Source organism: Nesoenas mayeri (genome assembly GCF_963082525.1).
Source record: "Nesoenas mayeri genome assembly, contig: SCAFFOLD_36, whole genome shotgun sequence".
Taxonomy (NCBI): Eukaryota; Metazoa; Chordata; class Aves; order Columbiformes; family Columbidae; genus Nesoenas; species Nesoenas mayeri.
In genome coordinates, this window is record NW_027659963.1 from 857,298 (window position 1) to 880,514 (window position 23,217).

Genomic DNA, 23,217 nt, shown 5'->3' on the forward strand with positions numbered 1-23,217 from the left:
ATTCTCTATTTATTAGTAGCATTAGTAAAACCCTTTAAAACTCTCCAACTTGAAGGCTAAGTCTCTCTTCCTTTCCCCTTATCTTTCTTATCATCTTTCCGATCTAAAGGAAGGGGTGGCAGGAGGTAAAGGGGATAACAGAGAACATCTGCCACGGTTTATTGCTGCCTTGCCTTAAACCATAACAATGGTAGAAGGGAGGAGAAGATGACTTGGGCACCACTTTAATTCACTGGCACCCCCAGGGCTTTAGAGTCTTCCTGGATTCTACCCAGGTTCCGCCTTGCGCTGCCATTCATGCCCACATGGAAGAGTGGCTGTGCTGTACAGAGGCAGAGCGAGATCAGAGCCTGCAAAGGGATGTCCATGAACAGTGAGATAAACTTCAGCTACTGCAGGAACCAATTGGAGAACAACATTTCTGACGGGTGAGGATGGCTGCCGGGCATGACGGGATGGTTGGGAAGAACCACTCAAGGCAGCATGGAAGCATAACTGTTTGGGATGATGAAATTGGTGAAAAGGCAGGTTAGTACATCCATAACCAGCATTGAGAGGGGGTCATCCCCATCCCTGCTGCGCAGCGGACAGCAGAGTGCCCATGCAACCCAGGTGTGATGTCACAGCCCATGTTCCATCTGCAGCGCCGGTGCCCAGCAACAACCACAACACAGCGACCCTCTCCAGCTCTCAGCACTGCCCTTGTCTGCTCCTCTTGCTTTCTTCCCACTTACCCTGGTCCCAGTCCAGCCCTTCTCTCCCGTTCCCAGTGCCTCAACCGCATAACCCAACCAATCACCTACACCCAATGCCTCAGTCTCTTTTTTCGGCTCACCCGTCTTTTGTTGTGAAGCTCCAGAGGAAGAGGAGACTTGTGTTGCTGGAGGTACAGTCCCGCTCCACAGCTTTGGGCACCTCCACTGCCTGGGCAGGCTGGAGCAGGCACTGTGGGGATGGCGTGAGGTGGGGACCCCACTCTGGGGAGCTTGGGGACCAGGAGCTCAGCTCGTCCGCTCCACCTACCCCTGCAAGGCCATGGGCTGGGAGAAGCCCTTCTGGGCTGCTCATCCCCTGCTGAAATTGAGCATCCCTTCCTGGGGGGACACGTCCCCGTGGGAATCCAGGGCACCCCGGGCTCGTGTCAGAGGGATGTTCAGTGGGAGCAGCCGGTGCTGCCCGGAGCCTGAGCCCGTGCCTTCTCTGCCCCTTTCCAGGCTGGAGCCAAGGCAGCCCTGCCCTGCGTGTGGAGCAGCGCAGAGCCAAAAAAACACCTACGCAAGGTAAGGAGCTTCTGGGTACCAAAGGAGGCGTGGGGCCGGAGTCTGTGCTTGTGACGCTCTGAGGGACAGGGACATGGCTGCTCACCCCTGCCCTCTCCACTCTCACAGAGCTGCTCCACAAGATGCTGAAGCGCACAAAGCATGGGATACTCTGGATGTAGGTGCTGGCCCGTGGGTGCTGGTGGCCCAGGAGCTGCCCAAACTCCAGGCAGCTCTTGCTGGCGAAGTGCCCAGGGGACCCATCACCCCACAGCTCTCCCTGGGCAGCAAAAGTGGACAGGGGTGCTGAGACTCCCATCCCACAGCTCTGCTGAGCTGCCCAGGGCAGGACCAATGCACTTTTCTGCTTGGCTTTTGCCTTAGGTTACACCACACTGTGCTGGGGGCTGGAGTTGCTGCATAGGGAATGAGCAGGTAGAGGAGATGCAGGTGGATGAAAACATTGAAGACGACCTGGAGGTGGATCAAGTGCAGATGGATGAAGACATGGAAGTGGATGAGGATGCGGAGGAAGAAATGGAAGTGGATAGTGACATGTTAGAGGAAGTGGAAGTGAATGGGTAGATTATATGTTGATGATGGGTTTGGTGGGGTGGGAGAGACAGAAGAGGGAGTTAGTAGTTTGTTATGTGTATTTACATAATGTATTGATTTGTAGTGTGTATTTATTGATAGTGTAGTGTATATTTATATTGTATGTATCAAGTAATATGTTGATTGTATTTCATTTGTTGTAGTTCGCCTTTCTTTCTGTAAATAGGTTTACTTTTCTATGTTTTTCTGTAAAGATATTTATTCATGTTTCTTCAGACCTGTGCTCTTTGTCTTTTTCTGGTTTTGGCCAAGTTGTGGTTTCCGCTTGCTCTGGGTTCCTGGGGCTGGAGGTGGCTGGGGGTGCTGGCATGGCCGCCCTGGGGACAGGGGGTCCCTGTGCACAGAAGGTTCCCACTTGCAGAGCTCATGGCACTGGGCACCAGTGGAGTTGGTTCATGGGCTGCTGGAAAGTGGTGTCCCCAACAGCAAAGCTGCCACCAGCAACAGGTGAGCTCTTACATGACCAAGACCTGCATTGATATCATCAGAAGAAATACAGAAGGACTCGTGGGCAATGGGGAGGTCGCCTTGGGCATAGTGACCATGAAATGATGGAGTTTTCTGTTCTTGGAGAAGTTAGTAGGATGCTCAGCAGAACTTCCACCTTGCACTTCCCAAGGGCAGACTTGGACCTGTTCAGGAGGCTGGTTGGCAGAGTCCCTTGGGAAGCAGTCCTGAAAGACAAAGCAGCCCAGGAAAACTGGTCTCTCTTCAAGAAGGAAATCTTAGAGGTGCAGGAGCAGGCTGTCCCCGTCTGTCTAAAGATGAGACGGCAGGGAAGAAGTTCCAGCCTGGCTGAATAGAGAGCTGCGGCTGGAACTTGGGAATAAAGGGAGAATGTATGAACTTTGCAAGGAGGGGCAGGCTGCTCAAGAGGAATACAAGAATGCCGCAAAGTTAGGCAGGGAGAAAATTAGAAAGGCCAAAGACCAACTAGAGCTGAGCCTGGGCACCACTGTGAAAGGTAACAAGAAACGTTTCTATAAATATATGAGCAACAAAAGGAGGGCTAAGGGGAATCTCCATCCCCTGAGGGGTATGGGCGGAAACACGGCGACAGAAGACGAGGGAAAGGCTGAAGTACTAAATGCCTTCTTTGCCTCAGTCTTTAAGAGTCAGAGTGTTGGTGCTCCAGGTACCCAGCACCCTGAGACAGGAGACAGGCTCAGGGTGCAGAATGAAGCCACAATAATCCAAGGGGAAATGGTTAGCGACCTGCTACACCACTTGCACACCCACAAGTCTATGGGGCCAGATGGGATACACCCAAGGGTGCTGAGGGAGCTGGCCAAGGTGATTACTAAGCCACTTTGCACTATCTATCAGTAATCCTGGTTAACTGGGAAGGTCCCAGTTCACCGGGAGTTGGCTAATGTGACGCCCATCCACAAGAAGAGTTTGAAGGAGGATCCAGGGAACTACAGACCTGTCAGTCTGGTCTCGGTGCCAGGGAAGGTCTTGGAGCAGAACATCCTGAGTGATATCACACAGCGTGTCCAGGCTCAGCACCGCAGGACGCTTGAGATGCCCTGGGCAGCAGCAGAGGGCTGAGCTGCTGCTCCTGTGGGGCTGGCAGAGAGTGGGGGGCTCTGGGCTGGCTTGCTCAGCTGTGGCTGCTGCGGGCCTGGCTGACCGCCAGCGCTGGCAAATGTGGTGGGATGGAGGGTCCTGCTCCTCGGGGGTGTCCTGCAGGATTCCTTGGCTCTGTGCCCCTCTCCCCACAATGAACAAGCCCTCATGGCTTTTGGGGCCAGTACCTGTCTCCTGGTGGAGCAATCCTCAGCAGCATTGTGAGCACCTTCCCAGGTCTCCTGTCAGCCATGAGGAGAAGCAGGGACTCCACGCTCTGCCGAGCTGGTGCTGTGTTGATGCTGTCCAGGGTTTTGTGGATGCATCTCATGATCTTTGGCAGCTGGAGGAGACACAGGTGAGGATGGCGCTGCCACTGGAGTGCAGCCACTTCCTCAGCTGTCCTTCCCATCCCTCTCTGCCACCTTCATGTGGCTTCAGATTCCTGAGACACCAGGGGTTGCGGGGGAGGGATGGAAGAACGAACAAGGCCTGACAGGGCTGAAGCCTGGTAGGGCAATCCAGCCACAAGCCACTTACATCCGTCAGCCAGAAGTCAGGGAATTCCATGACCATGTCCAGCAAGTCTGTTGCCCGCTTCTTGTCAAAGATGCTGGTGTCTCTCATCGCCTCGATGAACACAAGGACGATGTCTGTCCTTTCAGAAGTTCTGAGGTATCTCGCACAAGTCTATGGGAGGAAGGAAAGAAAAGAAGGAAGTGAAGCCAAATCACACCAAGTGCCCTGATGCTGCTGCTTAGCCAGGCAGTGCCAGCAGCCCTGCAGAGACACCCGACAGTGCTGGTGGCAGAGCCCACAGCAAAGCTGGCAGCAGAGGCTGCAGTGACTGCATGAGGAGGATGAGAACAGAGGCCCTGGAGTGAGGGAGGAGGGTTGGACTCATGGGCACAGGGTGCTGGCCCTGCCGTGAACCAGGGCTTGCTGGTGGCCAGGAGGACTGAGGCTGCTGCTGGGACACTGGTGCCAAAGCCCTGAACCCAAGTGTGTGTCCAGGGCTAGCTCTGTGGGCAGTCAGGGCTTTGCAGGCCCGTGCCAGCCACAGCTCCCAAAGCAGCTGCCTGGGCAGCAGCCCCGCATGGGGCAGCTGCAGGCTGCTCTGGGGTGCAGGGATGGGGAGACGGCCTGGCTGGAGGGTGCCTGGCTCCTTACCGCCAGTGTGGGATGTCTGAATAGCGTAGAGCTCATCTTCTCAATCCTCCCCAAAGCCCTCTCCTGCACATGTTCTCTCTCAGAGGTGGTGAAGGTCAAGAGCATCTGGGAAGATAGAAGCTGCTGGTGAGCCTTGGGAGCAGCCACCACTCCAGCAGAAGTAGCACTGCTCAACTCCTGGGCTGGACTCTGTTCTCAAGCAAAGCCTGCAGTGGGGTTCTGGCCCTTGGGCCCCTGGCAGGCTTGGAACAAATGCCCTGGGCCCACCCTGTGGCCAGGCAGGAAGGCAGATGTCACCCTCTGCAGCCACTGTGCTGCAGAAGAGCCTGGTGGGCAGCCCCTGGTTCCCCGGGGAGGTGGGCACCCTCCTGGCAGCACTCTCTGTGCACAGCACCGGGTGGGACTGTCCACTCCAGAGCGGACACCCTGTCCCCCAGGGTGAGGAACAGTCCTTGTGAAGCCCACTCTTTGCACACGCCAGACCTGAAAGATATTCTGGAGCAGCTCGCTGACTCTGGAGGCTGAAGAGCCGAGCACCAATGCCTGCAGCATGTTGTCCATGGCTTCCATGGTCTGCAAGAAGACAACGAGTTTTGGCCGTGTTTCCTGCCATCTGTTTCACACACAGGGGACTGATATGAACTCTCAGTGCCAAGAGGCAACTCCTGTGCTGATTTGCTGTGCCTGGGAGAGACTCAGGGGCAGATAATCCGCTACAGGCAGAGCAGCAATTGGCACTGGATGTGGCCAGGCCAACTGTCAGCAGATGAAGGCATGAGGGTGTGAAAGCAGAGCTGAGACCAACCCTGCCTTGTCTTTCTGGTTATGTATCAGCATGGGGTGAACAGGGAGCAGCCAGAGGGACTGTTGGGTCCTGTAGTTCACCAAGCACTTACTTTTAAGAAGAGGTAACGGCCCATATCCTGCATTTTCTCTTCTGGAGGAAGCAAGAAGACACTAGAGAAGCAAGCTTGGAGGAGGCTTGCCTCCTTGCCCTCCAGCGCCCTCTCCACTGCGCTGCAAAGAGAGAGGAGCCAGTCACACTTTGGTATTTGGAGCAGTGCCTCGAGATCTTGTGCAGGGGTCCCCAGGAGGGATGGGCAGGTACCTCAATTTGGCAATGGCAAGCATGGCGTTCCACCGCACTTCCGTGCGCAGTCTGTTTCTGGGCTCCTCTTCCAGCAGCACCTGCAGAGCACATCTGGGATGGGACCTGGCAGCTGCCAGCACCCAGTGCCACCAGCCCCGGCCCTGCCCAACGCGGTCCTCACAGGGTGCCACGGGCATTGCCCGCTTCCCCAGAGACGCCACGTATCCCCTCACTTTGATATTCTCTGCCAGACCGTATCTCTGGCAGAAGAGATCTAGGCCCTGTGGAGGGCCGTGGCGCTTGCTGTTGTAGCACAGGTCACAAATGTTCTGAAGAAATGGAATCTTCTGGCTCTCCTCCTGGCAGCCAGGGGACAGAGAGACAAACAAGGAGTGTGAGATGGGGACACACAGCCAGCGGCACTTCAGCATGGGGGTGCAGTGCCAATTAGTGACCTGGGAGAAGCAGCTCTGCCCAGCCAGCACCCTCCAGCAGCCCCGCAACAGAGCCCCTGTCAGCACACACTGGCTCAGCCGCCTTCCAAATGGCCATGGTTACCTTTTCTGGGCTGCTGACAAAGGACACGATGGAGTCCACGTGTCTCCTTTCGAATTGGTAGACAGGTAACCAGCCAGCATCTAATAAAGGAGGAGAGCAGGGAGGGCTGCAGAGAGGGTTTGCAGGCAGGACAGAGCAGAGGAAGGAGCTCTGCCCCATGTCCATCCCAGCGCCCGCTGCCCTGGCACGGTCTTCCCACGCGTGTCAGAGCTGGAGGGAGCCCGGCAGACGGGCTGAGATGCTGGCGCCAGGCAGGACGGGGAAAGCCCCCAGTGCAGCGGGTGAGGAACTCGCTTCAGACGGGCAGGAAAGGTCCCCATTCCACAGCATGGCTGCCTCCTGCCCGCCCAGCTGCCTCTCGCTGCCAGTGCCCTGGAGCAGGAGCTGGGTCCCCTCTGCCTGCAGAAGCTGTGCTGGTGCCAGCTCCCAGCTCAGAGCAGCCCTGCACTTCAGGCAGCATAATCACCACCCATGGGAAACCCCTGCCAGCATGAGGGGAAAGGTGATCCTGGTGTGGAGCAGAGAGCGATAGCTGGGCCCCACCCTGGCCAGACAATCAGGGCTCCTCACTCACCGATCTGCAGTGGCTGGACCACATCAACCTGGTTGGGGTCCAGTGGAGATCTGACCTCCTGGGGAGCCCCAACCTCCTCCTGCCAGGCCACCCTGGGGTGGCTGGGGGGTCTCTTCTGCCAGGCCAGTCTAGGTCGGATGGGGAGTCTCTCCGCCATTTTGCAGACAAAGGCTAGGACTAAGGATGGGGAAGGCGGATGCTTCGGCAAAATGCCTTGGTGCTGCAGCTCTGCCAGAGGCAGCGATGAAAGGTGAGGGCTGTGCTCGTGTGCTCCTTTTTGGGGAAAGACATGAGCTGCGCTCAGGAACTCCTTGCTCCAAGTCTGCCAGGGGCAGCAGACAGTCTGCCGGGGGCAGCTTGAACTAGGTTGTGGTTGGACTCGATGATCTTAAGTGTCTCTTCCAACCAAAAAGATTCTCCGATTCTCTGAAAGACGTGGGCTACGCTCGGGGGCTCTCGCCAGCTCCGTGCTCACACCCTGTCCCGTCACCGTCCTGTCGGACAGTGTGGGCTGGGCCTGCAGCTGCGCTGAGCACGTGCAGGGCAGGGGTGTCACCAAGTGAGGTCACAAAGGGCCCCACTGTGACCCTGCGCCTGGGCAAGGAGGGTCAGGATGTCCCCTTGGGAGGCACAGGCCAGCTCAGCCCTGGGCACCTGTCTCTTTCAAATTTCAATCTCAGTTTCTAAAAGTTCCAGCACCCATTGCTCTGAGCATAGTCTTTAACAGTCTGCTGCACCGCTCCATTTTCCCAGCAGCTGGTGCATGGTGGGGATGTCACAGACCTACTCAGTGCCACGCCCCTTGCTCCAGGAGCATCCATCTATGAGGATGTTGTGGAAAGGAGTCCCGTTGTCTGGCTCATTTCTCTCTGGGCTGCCATGTGTGGCAGATGCACTCGATCCCCCAGTCACCCCCAGCCAAACCCACAGCAGTTTGGTCCAGGCTCCAGAGGAGGGCAGGGCCTGAGCCGTAACCAGGCCAAGAACTCCTTCCAGGAGACCAACAGGGAAGCAGAAGAGCAACTGAATGCCGTTAACTTGTGAGTGCACAAGTCTCAGACACACTTTTCCTACTGTATGCAATTTGACTACAAGTCAATCACTTCATTCTATAAATATGACAGCGTGGATGAGCCCACTGTGAGTTCTCCCTGCTAAATAAGTGAGCTGTATGGCAATGGTTTTACTACTCACAGGTCAGTGGATGAGATCAATTTAAGTTTAATATTAATCATTTATCTTAAGTAGAGGCACACTAAATATAATCAATTCTTTAAATAAGGTTGTATGATTTTTAATATACTCTTTGCTTCATGTTACTTGGTAAACTGTATCTGCTAAAATTTTAAGCTGTCAAGTTCTGCTCATATCTACCAAAAGCAACTACAAACTACACTGAACACTTAGAAGATAAGGCCTATATTGCACATTGCTGAGAAGAAAGGAATTTGCGTTCAGGCAAAACAGTACCTGCAAGGTTATGGACAATAAACAATTTCTACAGCTGAACACAACAAAGTCCACGTGGAATCAGAGAAGTTTGCCACTGGAGCTTTAAACATGGACTCCAGAGCAAATGGTTATCAGGAAGGGAATGCCTGAAAGTTTGCTGTTGCAAACGGATACAGGCCTCCCCTGAAAGTTTGTCTTCAAAGCTTGAAAATACAGACTCTGGAGTGAACAGTTATCAAGGAGAGAAGAATCCTGACAGTGTGAACCGTGACGGATATGGCCTCACCTGAGAGTTTGTCCTCGGAGCTCCAGGACACAGACTCCAGAGCAAATAGTTATCAGGGAGGCAAGAATCCTGACAGTTTGCTTCGTGAACTGGTACAGGCACCTGGAGAGAAGGCCAGCAGCATTCAGCTTGCCATATTTCCCCCATGCAGTAAATAATAGAGTGAACCTGCCACTGAATTCTTGAAGTTGCACTTGTCTTTAAGAAATCTAAACGCTGTTTTGCAGTGAGCAGGATCCTAAATTACTCCCCATGGTGTCCCATGTCGCCACAGCACTTGCTTTTCAAGGCCCAGGACAGTGTTGCGGGCAGTGCTGTGGGGCACAGTGCATGTTTCCAGTCATCTGGTGGTGGCTTCCACAGAGCTCTTGCCGTGGCGGGTTTGTGGCACTGTGATATATTCAATTTGCCAGGCCTCTCCATATTTACACTTCAGTCATCGCCCTCCATACCACACAAGCTTTGTGATAGAGGGAACTAACTAACACTTTAAGGGTGCCTAGTTTAGAGCTTTATGTAACCAATTATGCTAAGTAAAAACAGAACCTCATCAAATGCCAAGATAATAAGTTTTACAGCACCTAGATGTAAACTTGAGGCACCAACTGTAAACTTGAGAAGACGAGATAACGAAGATTTACAGCAAAAGGTGGGAACCAGTCTGGTTTCAATCAATTTGGCAGCTTGGTTTCCAGTCAATTCAACATAATGAGCCAAAGGGAAAGAGTTCACTGTGACGAAGCTGAAGGAGCCTTCATACACAGACCCTCAAAGACCCTCCTCAAGACCACCACATGGCACTGCACAGATGTAACAGGGAGGGGTCAAGGAGGAGACTATGGAAACAACTACCTGGGACTCATTTTAATAAGAAGCAGGAAAAAGTTATGAATATGTATAGGCATTCCTGGGGTTATTATGAATATGTAATACCTTACTGTATTTAAACACACCTCATATTGTTAGAAGTTGCCCCATAATCCCTGAACTTCTGGGACCCTCCCAAACTCCAAGGTCCCTTTCCCAGACTCCTGGGTCCCCTTTTTCTCGAACTCCTGGGTTTCTTTCCTGAATTCCTGGGTCCCTCCCAAACTCCTAGGTCCCTTTCCCAAACTCCTGGGTCCCCTTTTTCTCAAACTCCTGGGATCCCCTCAAACCCCTGGACAACCGCCGTGTCCCACCTCAATGTCACTGAGACACCCCAAATAATCAAATAAATTATTGGCGCCTCCCCCAATCTCGGGGTCACTGTCGCTTTAAGAGCCGGGAGGGGGCGGAGCCTCGTGGAGGGGGCAGAGCCTCACACGGAACAGCTCAAACAATTAATGCAAGGGGGCGGAGCCGCAGGGAAGGGGGCGGAGCCGCGGGGAGGCAGAGCCACACGTGGAAGCACTCAGCCAATCAGCAGGAGGGGCAGACCCACACACAGAACGGCTCAGACAATCAGCAGGAAGGGGCGGAGCTGCGGGGAGAAGACAGAGCCACACGCAAAACTGCTCAGCCAATCAGCAGGAGGCGGCGAAGCCGCAGGGAGGCAGAGCCACACACACAGAACCACTCACCCCATCAGTGGCCAGTGAGCGTGACATCTTGGACCATGCCCCAGACGCCTGAGTCCCCTCTGGGGGTCAATAGGTTAATTAGCCCCCTCACCAATTAGCAGCTCCCACTCTATAGTAATTACATTTATTCGTTATTACGTTAATTAAATGTTGGCCCTTAACAAGCCACCCCCAGTTTGGCGGAGTCCTTAATGACCAGACTCCCCTACTCATAACTCAGCCCTTAATAAGCAGCTTTTCTCTGGATGTTTGTTAGCCAGATTCCTTAATGAACTTCTTCTCTGGATATTGATCTTCTGGATGTTCATTAGCGGGTTCCTGAACGAGCTGCTTTTCTGGATGTTAATTAGTTTGGTTCCTTAATGAGCAGCTTCTCTGGATGTTCATTAAATGGTTTCCTTGACGACCTCATTAACTCAATCAAGCTCCTCAATTAGTCGCCTCCCCCTCCCTTCATTAGCACTAAAGATCTCCCCCTGCCCCATCCCCTCATTAGCACTAATTAGCTCATTAACAACCTCCCTCGTCTCCCTCGCCAGCTCCACCATCGTCCCCATTGGTGCCTCCTGGCTCCAGCTCATTAGGAAGCGGCACTTCCTCTGCGCGTTAACGAACGTTTGGCGCTCGTTAGCATCCAAATTAAGTCGTCCCTGGCTTAACAACTGCTCCAGGTGTGCCAGAGCCACGATTACGTAATTGTTGTTCTAATTAGCGGCATTATTTTGGGTGTAATTATCGCTATTGTCCCCAGGCCCCTCCAGCAGCTCCACCACAGCCAGGACGGTCCCAGCATCTCCCAGTGGACCCGTTGGGTACCCGGCGCCCTTCGCATCATCCCGGGCGGCTCGAAGGGCCTCGGCAGTGGATCTGAACGCCCGGCGCATCCTGAGTGCGGCTGCCACATCGATGGCGGCGCCCGGCAGCTCCGGCATCAGCGACTCATCCCCTCCGTGGAGGCTCAATGCGAAGACGTAGCCAAAGAGGACGTTGGGCAGCTGGAAACGCAGCAATGGGGATGGCGGAGGTGCCGGGAAGGAGCTCAGTGTGGGGATGGATGAGGGGATGGCGGGTGGTGGAGCAATTTGCGGCTCATCCTCATCTTCATCCTCATCTTTATGTTCATATTTATCCTCGTTTTTACCTTTATTTCGGCGCCACCACCACGGTCTCCACGCCGGAATCAATTTTGCCGCCTCCCTCGTGCAGATCAACCGCTGGAAAGCAGCTCGTTCCGCTGCGCTAAGCGATCCCCACAGCCCGCGGCCTGCGCACCCCGCTGAAGCCTCGGCCTCGCGTAGCTGGCGCGGCCGCCTCAAGGCGGCCCCCAGGCCGGGGAGAGCCGGCGGGGGACCCCGGTCGGAACGGAGGGTTTGCAGCACCTGCTCGCGGTAAAAAGCTTCGGAGCAGCCACCATGGGCGCGGTAGCAGCGGAGGAAGCAGAGGCGGCAGTTGCAGCACGGGCAGGTGTACGGGGCGGCAGTGGCTCCGCAGAGGCCGCACGGGGGATCCAGACCCGGCGTCTCCATCTTCCCGGCTTCCCGCTGCTTCGGGTGTTTCCGCGGCGGCTTCGGCGCCGTTCGGAAGTGCTCGGGTGTCCCCGCCTGGGCTTCGGCGCCGTTCGGAAGCGCTCGGGTGTCCCCGCCCGCACTTCGGCGTCGTTCGGAAGCGCTCGGGTGTCCCCGCCCGCGCTTCGGCGTCGTTCGGAAGTGCTCGGCTCTCCACTCGTCCTCTTCGGCTCGCCCCGGCAACGCTCGGTTGTTGCCGCCTCCGCTCGTAACTTCTTCGGCTATTTCCGTCCCCGCTTCGTCTCTCTTCGCCCTGCGCCTTCGGGTCCTTCTGTCCCCGCTTCGGTTCTTTCCGGCCTCACCGTCTTCGGTTCTCTCCACCTTGAGCCTTCGGTTCTTTCCGTCCCCCTTCGTCTCTCTGCGCCCTGCGCCTTCGGCTCCTTCCGTCCTCGCTTAGTTGTCCCCAAGTCCATGGCCAATTCCCTGGCGGAGGGATCTATAGTGTGTCTATGGGGCAGCCTGGGGGGTTTGGGGTGCTAACGTGATGCAGGCGAGCTCTCAGCTGTTTCCTGCAGGGATGGGGATGTTTTTTGTCCTCATGCAGGGGCTCAGCCGAGCGCTGGATCTCAAAAGCTGGGGTGCGGGAACCCCAAGGCTCAGACAGCCTGTGCTTAGACTCGCAAATCAAAAATGTAATTAAAATCTGAGTGTTGCCACAACCATGTCTTCCTTTCCGTTTTCCTTTCCGTCTTCCTTTCTCTGTTTCGATAGGGTGCTGTACTGACACTCGAGGTGGGCGGGGCCAGGAGGAGTGGGCGGGGCCTGTGGCAGCCACGGCGGAGCGGGAGGAGCGGTGAGGTGGGCGTGACGGGGGTGTGGGCGTGCCCGGGGGCGGGGTGGGCGGGGCCTCTGGTAGCCATGGCGGAGCGGCGAGGTGGGCGTGGCGGGGTGGGGGAGGGTGGGCGTGGGTGGGGGAGGGTGGATTTCAGCGTTTTTTCCACCCCGCGCAGGACACACGGCGAGGCGGTGAGCGGCCTGTGCCAGCACATCCTGCTGGCGCTGCAGAAGGCGCTGGCTGACCCCGTGCGCCCACTCTGCTCACACTGCGGCGCCGGTGCCGGGCTGCACATGCTGGGCTGGAAGGTGAGCGCCAAACACCCAACGTGTCCCCACGGGGGTTATTATCTCACCGAGGGTTAGCTCTTTAAGGGTTAGTTCGTTCATTGAGGGTTAGCTCTTTAAGGGTTAGGTCCTCCCGCGTCCTCTCGCGGCCGCATTACCGGCCCAACTGCGGGCGGAAGTGGTCCGTTGCGCCTTCCTTCCCTCAGTACTTCCGCCAGCAGTTCACTCACATCCGGCTCCCAGCGGAAGTGAGACCCGACACAACTGTTCCGCCCGGAGTTCCCCCACCTCCCCCGGCACTGGTTTTTGGGTCCCGTTGATACAGGGAACTAATTAGCTAACCCTTAAAGAGCTAACCCTTAAAGAGAACACTTAAAGACCTAACCCTTAAAGACCTAACAGCAATCCCCACAATTTGTCCATCTGTCTATCCATCTCTCCGCAGGCAGTTGGGCGCGTGCCCTACCCGCACTTCCCTGCCTACTGGGCCAACCTACAGGCCATGCTGGACGGCTGCTCAGTGTCCAATGCGCAGGTCAAGGCTGACAGGCACAAGATGCACCATCCTGGTGAGCGCCGCCGCGCCGGGGGGACCCCAGTTTGGCTGTTTGGGGATCCCCAATTGGGCTGTTGGGGGGAAACCCCTTTTGGCTGCGTGCCCCCCAGTCCCACCACCATTCGCCTTGTAGGTGGCGGTAGAGTGGCTGCTGAAGATGAAGGCGCAACTCGGCGTCCACCGCGATGGCACCAACACCGACGCACAGCCCGAGGGTCCCACACTGTCCCTGCACCGCATGTATGCCGAGCTCGACTTTTTTGGCAAGAGCTTGGCCACGCGCTCCGGCACCGGCACCCCTGCCGCACCACCCCCCAATTGCACCCGCTGCACCGCCCACCAGGGCCGCGCACAAGATGCCGCAGCTGATGGTCAGTTCCACAGGGAGCCCGCACAATGATGACGCTGTGACCGCACACCTACTGCACAGACCCCACCGGAAACATGCTGGACGTGTTCCCCAGGTACCGGTTGCCGTGCTTCAGCTTCGTGATGGTGGGGCAGCAGGCCGGGTGGCGCTGCCAGGGCTGGCGCTTCCAGACCAGCTTCCTGCAGCACCACAGGCTGGGCTGTGGCCGCCGCTACACGCAGAAGCTGCTGGTGATCGGCCACGCGGCGGTGGCCAAGGGCCGAGTACTTGCTGCTGCTGCCGCTCTGATCGCCAGCATCACCAGATCATCAGCATCCCTCGCTGAGATCCCACCGACCGCTGTAGCGGATCCACTGGTCAATAAATCCAGTCTGCCAATGGCACCGTGGGTTCATCACCACGTCCGTCCCATGACGTCAAGATGTGGTTGCCCATGAGCAGATTGTGGTTGCCCCAATAAATCTCGCTGTTTCCTATCTCTGTGTCTAAGGTTTTTTGGGGTGCTGAGACTTGTTGGTCAAGATTGAGCAGAGGACCCGGATGCCTGCATCCCTGCACCTTCATCAGGTGGGGCTACTAATGAGGCTGGGGAAGGGGCCACAGGACCCCCAAACCCATCAGCACCATCTGCAGCTCCACGGTGGCCCCAACAAGGTGCAATTGCAGTGGGCCTCCCCATGTTCTCCCCACGGGACAGACGGACGCGTGAGCGGCTCAGGGTTTATTTGGGGGTGATAAGGGGTGAACAACAAGCAATCCCGGTCCCTCCTGCAATTAAACCGCCCTAGAGGTTGCGATAAGCGCCCACGGTGATGTCGAAGAGCCGGGGGTGGCAGAGCCGCCCCCCGCGCTTGTCCAGCAGGAAGAAGAACGGGCGCCCCTGCACCTTGATGGGGACGGCGGCCGCGGCCTCGGAGCGGTGAGCGTGGCAGGAGACGTGGCGGAGCGGGACGGTGAACGTGGCGCCGCGGCCCAGCCCCAGCGGCCCGTGGGTGCTGATGGTCACGGCCGCGCCGCCGCGGAGCAGCGTCACCCGGCGAACGGAGCGCAGCGGGAACAAACACCCGGCCGCCACGACCACAGACCCTGCGGGGGGAATGGGAACGAGGGAGAATAGAGCGAGGGGTCAGCACGGCGCGGCCCCCGCTCCCCACAGCGCCAGTACCGAGGGTGAGGCAGGAAGCACTGAACCCCAAGCGTCATTTGTGATCGCGGGGCCGCAGCGGGTCGGCGGGCCCGGGACCGGCGGCGGGGCCGAGCGCCGTGAAGGCAAAATGAGCCAGGTAGGTCCAGAACAGCCCCTGCCCGGTGCAGAACAGCCCGGCCAGGCGGAAGAAGCGGTCGCGGTCGTGGCGAAACAGAACGACGTCCCGCGGAACCGCCGCGTCCAGCGCTGCCGCCGCCGCACGGACCCGCGGCGCCACCATGGCCGCCGTCTCTTCCGGGACAACCGCCGTACTTCCGGCCGCCATCTTTATGTCGGGCGTGAAGCCAAGCTGCCCTTACCCCCCCCTTCAAGGCGCAGCGCACCCCAAACTGAAACGCACCCCAAACTGAAACGCATCACTTTATTGATATCTCGATTTATTTACAAAACGCTGGGGAATAAAACGCCGGGGGAAGGAGAAGGAGCAGGCGCCGCTCACTTGAGAAACGCCACCTCTGGGATCTTGCCTTCCATCTGCAAGAGAAGTGGGGGGGCGGCTCAGCCCAGTGTCCCCATGTCCCCACCCATGTCCCCAACCCCCCTGGTGCCCCCATGTCCCCACCAGTGTCCCCATGTCCCCATCAGTGTCCTCATGTCCCCACCCCCACTGGTGTCCCCATGTCCACCCAAAATGATGGGACCCCCCCCAACCCACCTTGAGCTGTGTGAAGACCTGCCCGTTGTTGTCCAGCAGGCACCTGGGAGGGTAAGAAGGTGAGTTTGGGGGGTCCCAATTTGGGAAAAGGAGGGATGGATTTGGGGGTCCCCGTGTTCCCCCAGGACTGACTTCTGGGACCACTCGAGGTTCATGCCGGACTGCATGGAGAAGGCAGCCTGCGTGGGCACGGGGCTGGACAAGGGGTTGAGCGTGGGCGCCGGGAACGCCTTGCGCATCTCCTCGCTGGTGGCGGGGCGGACAAACAGCTCGTCGTTCACGATGCACAGCCTGGAAACGAGGGGGAAACGGGGGGGAATATGGGGGGGAAAAAGGGGGGAAAACAGGGGAACAGGGGGAAACAGTGGGGGTGGCTGTGCTGCCATCCAGTGGACCTGGACAGGCTGGAGAGTTGGGCGGGGAATAACCTAATGAAATTTAACAAGGGAAAGTGTAGAGTCCTGCATCTGGGCAGGAACAACCCCAGGTTTCAGTATAGGTTGGGAAATTACATATTAGAGAGCAGTGTAGGGGAAAGGAACCTGGGGGTCCTGGGGACAACAGGGTGACCATGAGCCAGCACTGGGCCCTTGTGGCCAGGAAGGCCAATGGCATCCTGGGGTGTATTACAAGGAGGGTGGTTAGTAGATCGAGAGAGGTTCTCCTTCCCCTCTACTCTGCCCTGGTGAGACCACATCTGGAATATTGTGTCCAGTTCTGGGCCCCTCAGTTCCAGCAGGACAGGGAACTGCTGGAGAGGGTCCAGCGTAGGGCAACAAAGATGATGAAGGGAGTGGAGCACCTCACTTATGAGGAAAGGCTGAGGGAGCTGGGGCTCTTTAGTTTGGAGAAGAGGAGACTGAGGGGTGACCTTATTAATGTTTATAAATATACAAAGGGTGAGTGCCATGAGGATGGAGCCAGGCTCTTCTCGGTGACAAACAATGATAGGACAAGGGGTAATGGGATCAAACTGGAACACAAGAGGTTCCACTTAAATTTGAGAAAAAACTTCTTCTCAGTGAGGGTGTCAGAGCCTGGAACAGGCTGCCCAGGGGGGTTGTGGAGTCTCCTTCTCTGCAGACATTCAAAACCCACCTGGACATGTTCCTGTGCGACCTCACCTGGGTGTTCCTGCTCAAGCAGGGAGATTGGACTAGGTGACCTTTTGAGGTCCCTTCCAATCCCAAACATACTGTGATACTGTGAAAACAGAGGAATGTGGGGAAACCGGAGGGAAAACAGGGGAGAAATGAGGGGAAAAATTTCTTTCTTAGATCTAAGAACTTTAGGTCTAAATCTCTCTCAAAACACATTGAAAAATTTCTTCATTAGTTCCAAGAACCTTTTCTTTAGTTCTAGGCTAAATCTTGCCATTTAAACCCATTTACCCCTCGCCCCGGCTAAAAACCCCGTCCCCATTTTTCTTATAGCCGCCAAAAACCCGCGGGAGGGTCTGAGGAGCTTGAAGCGCATGGCTGGGGGGGGAAGGCTGAGAATCTCCCATTATTTTGCCCCCCATTAACATATCCCCCCATTAACATATCCCCTCATTAACATGTCCCCCATTAACGTGCCCTCCCATTAACAAGTCCCCCATTAACGATTACCCCATTAATGACCCCCTACATTAACCTGCCCCCCATTAACGTGCCCCCCCATTAACGTGCCCCCTTCATTAACATGTCACCCCATTAACGAGTCCCCCATTAATGAGCCCCCTGCATTAACATAGCCCCCCAATGAGTCCCCTGCATTAACGAGCCCACCCATTAACAAGCCCCATCATTAGCATACCCCCCATCAACATAGCCCCCTCCATTAACATACCCCCCATCAACATAGCCCCCTCCATTAACATACCTCCTTATTAACGTGCCCCCACTAAATGTGCTCCCCCATTAACATGCCACCCCATTAGCCTGCCCCTCCATTAATATACCCTCCTTCATTAATGTGCCCCCCAATTAATGTGTCCCCCCCAGTTTTGGGTTGACACTCACTGGGATCCATCAGCTTCTTCACATTCCTGCGGTCCTTGAAATACTCTTTCAGGCTGTTCCTGGAGGGGGGGGCACACGCTGTCAGGGCTGTGTTGGGGGGGGGGTCTCGTTTCCCACCCCCTCCACAGCCTCCCCAGCGCACCTGGAGGGGGCCTGGGGGTGAAGGGGATGCTGAGGGAGCAGGAGGCACCATCCTGATACGTGTCCAGCAGCCCTTGCCGGCCGCTGGAGTCGTAAATGGAGTAACACCTGGGGGGGGGGACACAGAAAAGGGGGAGGGGATGAAGTTGAGGGGGGAGGGGTGAAAAGAGTGGGGGTGAGACCCCCCTGGCACTCACCGCTGTAAGAACCGCAGCACCAAAACCTTCAGGTTGTCTGAGCCAAAGTAGCTGCCCTAAAAAACAAATAAAATGGTGGGGGGGAGAGTTCCTCAGCAGACTCCCTGTTCCTCGAAAGCCTCATCAGTGGGTCAGAAAGACCTGACATGCTGAGCAGGGCGGTGTCAAGGGAGCCATGTTGGCAGCTGGGCTGGGGCATTGGGTGAGGCGGTGGCTGGGCCTTGGCTGGGGGTCAGGCAGTGCGGGAGAGCTCCAAATGCCCTCCCTGCCATGCTGGGGCCTGATGGAGCTTTCCAGGCATGGAGGCTCTCCCTCTGGTGGCCCATGGTGGCCCTTGGTGGCCTCATTGTCCCCTGTGGTTCCTCCAGTTTTGTTGGTTTGATGCACTCGACCCAAATTTGGTTTGGCAGAATTTGGCGGGGGGGGAAAGACCCCAAGATCCAGGGGGGAAGGGGGAAAATTCCCCTCCCACCCAAATGTGGGGGTCCCCAAGTGGCCGGTGGGTTGTAGGATAAGGGAGGGACACCCCAAAACCTGGGAGGGGCTGGACCCTGTGTCCTCCCTTGACCGGGAGCTTGAGGGGGTCCCCAATATATGGGGGGAAGTGTAAATACTGGAGGGGCCCCCCGAAGTCTGAGGGAGGTATCCCCAAAACTTGAGGGGTTCCCCAGATCCCAAGGGAAGATCCCAAAGCCCTGGGGGGTCTCCTCAAACCCTGCAGGGGTCCCCAAATTTGGCGGAGAGGGTTGCAGAGCCCAGGAGGGGTCCCCAAAACTCCAGATTCCAGGGGGGGATCCTGAAGCCCTGGGGGCATCCCTAAATACGGGGTGGTTCCCAAATTGAACAGGGGTCTGCAGACTCTGGGGGGGTCCCCAAAACTTGGGGAGAGTTCCCCAGATCCCAGGGTGGTCCTCAAGCCCTGGGGGGGGCAAAGGGGGGTGTCCTTGTCCCTTTGCCCCCTCTCCATGTTTGGGGGTGTTTTTTTTTTGGGAGGGGGGGCAAAGGAACAAGGGACGGGGCCCCCTCATGCCTCAGTTTCCCTGGGTGGGCAGGGCTGGTCCATTTACATCTATAGTACAAGGAAAATGTGTCTCTTTTTGGGGGGAATGTGGGAGATTTTGGCAACAAAAGTGTCAGCTGGGGGGGGGTCCCCTCAGTTTTGGGGGGTTCAGCCCCACCCCCCCTTCCTCGCCCCGGCTCAGTGCTGCCAAGGACACAGGGGCCCTCCCGATGGCTTTTGGTGGGGTCTCCCCTCAAAATGAGGCCATATCCCCCCCCACCCCCACATGTCCAGGGTGGGGGGCACGAGGAACCCCCACCCCTGCCAAGTCCAGTGCTTTTGATGGGGGCACGAGGATCCTCATGCTGACATGGGGTGGGGGTTCACAAGGGGCCCATGTCCAGCTTGGGGGGCACGGAGGAGCCCTTGTGCGAGGCTGCGTCCTCGTGCAAGACCGGGTCTTTGCCTCAGGCTCGATCCTCGTGCAAGGCCAGGTCCACGTGCAAGTCTGGGTCCTCGTGCAAGTCCAGGTCTTTGCTTTACTCCAGCTCCTCGTGCGAGGCCGGGTCCTCGAGCAAGACCGCCATCCCCTGCAGGCCTGGACCCCCTTCTGAGGCCGCTCCCCTCCCAGAGCGGGTCCTTCGTGCAAACCCTCCTGCGAGCGGGGGTCACAGGCTGGTCACCAGCTGCATCTGCCTGTCGGGCTCGGCCCCCCTGGCCCCTCGGGCCCCTCTGCACCCTGCAGCTGTTGTTGAAGTTGCTGTTGAGGGGAGGCGGCTCTGGGGGGTCACGAGGCTGCTCGGGGGAGACTCTGTGAGGAGGGGGGGGTCAGTGGGGGAAATGGAGGGGGGGGAACGAAGTGGGGTGGAGCAAGGGGACCTGAGGGACGGAAGGGGGAACACAAGATAGGGGACAAACACGGCGACTGGGTGGCTAAAGAGGGGGCTACAAGGGAGGGAATGAAGTGGGGGGAGCAAGGAGACCCCGGGGGCACAAGAGGGGGGAGCACAAGAGTCGGGGGTGTAATAGACTTAAGGATATATTTGTTAATCAAACTGGTCTAAATGGATATGTTATCAGTGGCTGTGAAACCTGAGCATATAACATGATATTAGTACATGCTGCCATTAAACAATGCAACCTGTATGTAGTCTTTGTAAAAAACTTGTTCCACAGATATGTGTAAAAGCCTAATTTAGTGTATCCTGCAGAACATTCAGTAAGAGACTGACAGAGATAAGGGCCCAGTTGCATCCGTGTGTGAATGAGATAATGGGGGTCTTCAGCACAAAGTGGGAGGAAAACCAGCTCAAGCCATTGGAGCCTTGGCCAAATCCAGCGTGCTAGGCCAAAGATGAGAAGTGCACGACAAGATAGACTGCAGCCTTCATCCAAAAGACCCCTGCCCGTGACCACCTGGAGACACTGTGCAGGCGCAACAGGAAAGAGCCAAAGGTGACGACTATAGATATAATTCCTTGGAACTCATTTTAATAAGAATGGCCTTTTTGAGGAAGAAGTTATGAATATGTATAGGCATTCCTGGAATAACCATGAGTATGTAATCCTTTACCACATTTAACCAAGCTTGCTGCTACTGGAAAGGCGCGCTGTGGTGGAGCGCAGACTCCCCGGCTGCCCAGCGCTGTGTTGCCCGCTTGCCTCTTGCTGCAATAACTTCTAAGCAATTTATTCTGACGAGTGCGTGCTATTTATCGTGATCGTCTATAACAGGGGGCACAAGGAGACTGGTGGGGCACATGGGTTTGGGGGGCACAAGGAGGGGCTTATAAGAGTGGGGGTCACAAAGGGACTGGGGGACACAAGGGGAGACACAAGGAGACTGGGAGGGCTATGGGGGGGCCACAAGGAGAGGAATGAAGTGGGGGGTATGAGGGCAGACGAGGGGCACAAGTTTTCGTGGTTCTGTGATTCTTGATCAATTTGATTATTCTGTGACTCTTTGATTCTATGATTCTACGGTTCTCTGATTCTGTGATTACATGATTCTATGGTTCTGCAATTCCATAATTCTTTGATTCTTTGAGTCTTTGATTCTATAATTCTGTGTTTCTATGATTCTGTGTTTCTAGGATTTGATTATTCTGTGATTGATATTTTTTATTCTTTGATGTTTTTATTCTACGATTCTTTGATTCTACAGTTCTTTGATTTTTTTTTTTATTTTTTAATTATTTGATTTTTTGATTCTACAATTATATTCATTCTGTGACTCTGTGATTATTTTTTTTTTGCTTCTGTGATTCCATGATTCTACAATTCTACAATTCTGTGATTCTGTAATTCCATGATTCTGCTATTCCCTGATTCTATGATTATGTGATTCTATGATTCTTTGATTCTGGGATATTATGATTCCTTGATTCCCTGGTTCTTCGATTCTAAGATTCTACAACTGTAAGGTTCTATGATTCCTTTATTCCATGATTCTTTGATTCTGGGATATTACGATTCTTTGATTCCCTGATTCTTCAATTCCAAGATTCCATGACTCCAAGGTTCTATGATTCTTTCATTCCATGACTCTACAGTTCTTCGATTCTTTCCTTTGAGCCCAGAGCAGTTTGGAGCCTCCAACCCTCCTGGACCCCCCGTGTGTCACTTGCTCCATTCTCCACTTGGCTGGAGATCCCCAGCGGTCCCCTGTGGGGTCACAGTGGGGCCCTTTGACACCTCACTGGTGACACCGCCTGTGGTCACCATGGCGCTGGGCCCAGCTGCACTTTGTAGCAGGACGGCGACGGGACCAGTGCGAGTCCCAAGCGCAGCCCACCTTTTTTTAGAGTCACAGACTTGTTTGGGTTGGACGAGACCTTTGGATCGAGTCCAACTGCAACCCAACTCAAGCTGCCAGTGGCAGATTCATGTGAGGAGCTCCCGAGCTCATTTCACATATTTTCGTGGCGAGAAGCTCCTGAGGTCAATTCACGTCTCTTTGTGGCGAGGATCTCCTAAGACCATCTCACATCTTTCCCTTGTGAGGAGCTCCCAAGAGCATCTCAAATCTCCGAAGACTTTCCTTTTTGCTGAAGCTTTTCCTTTTCACCAAAGTTTCCCCACGAGATGGAGCAGAGACCCCCCCTGCCACCTCTGGGTGGCATGGGAGGAGGTGAATGTTCCCCAGGCCATCAGACCTCGACGGCAGCCCGACGAGGTGACCAGGTTCCAGCTGCTGCCGCATGAGTGAGAGGACAGAGGGGACAGAGGGGACATGGCTCCTGCCCAGAGGCCACGGGGCCAGTAGGACACGGCTTCTCCACAGCCCTCCCTGCTGTCCATTAGCAGACACCAGCTGGTTACCGGTGTACGAGTTCCGGAGACCCAACTTGGACTTCATTATGAAGTTCATTGAGAGCCCAGCAAACAGTGTGAAGGAGAAGCTGAGATTCCTTGACAATGTCTGTGAACTGTGCAACTGCAGCAACAACAACACCACGCCAAAGGGCCTGGAGACCTTCTGCTGCTCCTATGAGCTGCTGGAAAACGTCAGGGTGAGGGGACACCTGGTGTGTTAAGGGAAGGGACTCAGGCCCCCCCAGTACCGGTACCTCAAAGCACAATATGGCACTAAAATAACTTCAAAACAAACACAAAATGGCATCCCCAGGGGCACCAGAATCACCTCAGGCCTCAACATGGCACCATAATTACCTGAGGGATCCAAATGGCACCAAAATCACCTCAGGACTCCAAAAAAGTGGCCCCAGGCACCCAAAATCACCTCAGCACAAAAAACAGCAGTGCCAGGAGCATAAAATTGCCTCAAAACACAAAGAATCTGCCCAAGGGGCATCAAGATCCCCTCAGGACTCAAAATGGTGGCACAAAGATCATCTTAGGGCTCAAAATGGTGGCCATGGGGCATAAAATCACCTCAAAACACAAAATGGTGGCCCCAGGGGCACAAAATCACCTCAGGGCTCAAAATGGCACCAGAATCACCTCAGGGCTCAAATGGTTGCCCCAGGGGTGTTAGGATCACCTCACGCCAAGAAAACCCTGAGGAGCTGAAGCGAGTTCAGAGGAGGGAACAGAGCTGGGGAAGGGGCTGGAGAAGGAGGTTGAGGTTGGAAATTTGGGGTAATTTCTTCCCCAAAGGGCTGTGAGGTGTTGGAACAGGCTGCCCAGGGCAGTGCTGGAGTCGCCAGCCCTGGTGGGTGAACAGACGAGCTTCTTGGGGACATTTTAGTACCGGGAGTGGGTTATAGTTGGATTCTGATCCTGAGGGGCTTTTCCACCCAAAATGATGGATTGGGCAGGGCCAGGGGCTGGTGGCAATGGGTGCCAGCAGCCACCACAGATCCA

At 55.8% G+C, this 23,217-nt stretch overlaps 1 protein-coding gene and 1 pseudogene across 2 annotated transcripts; both read right to left on the reverse strand.

Annotated features, from left to right (window-relative positions):
- Nucleotides 1-10,839: 10,839 nt before the first annotated feature.
- LOC308052532 (zinc finger HIT domain-containing protein 2-like) lies at nucleotides 10,840-12,560 on the reverse strand (the record flags this gene model as incomplete). The annotated part of the gene is made up of 2 exons (XM_080364610.1): nucleotides 10,840-12,092; nucleotides 12,422-12,560. The coding sequence occupies 2 exons, from the start codon at nucleotides 12,558-12,560 to the stop codon at nucleotides 10,840-10,842; spliced, it is 1,392 nt and encodes a 463-aa protein (XP_080220736.1).
- Nucleotides 12,561-14,472: 1,912 nt separating this feature from the next.
- LOC308052533 (transmembrane protein 223-like) lies at nucleotides 14,473-15,160 on the reverse strand (annotated as a pseudogene). Its single transcript has 2 exons — nucleotides 14,854-15,160; nucleotides 14,473-14,774 (listed from the first exon to the last, which is right to left on the reverse strand). The product of its transcript is annotated as a transmembrane protein 223-like (transcript).
- Between the last annotated feature and the right edge of the window lie 8,057 nt (nucleotides 15,161-23,217).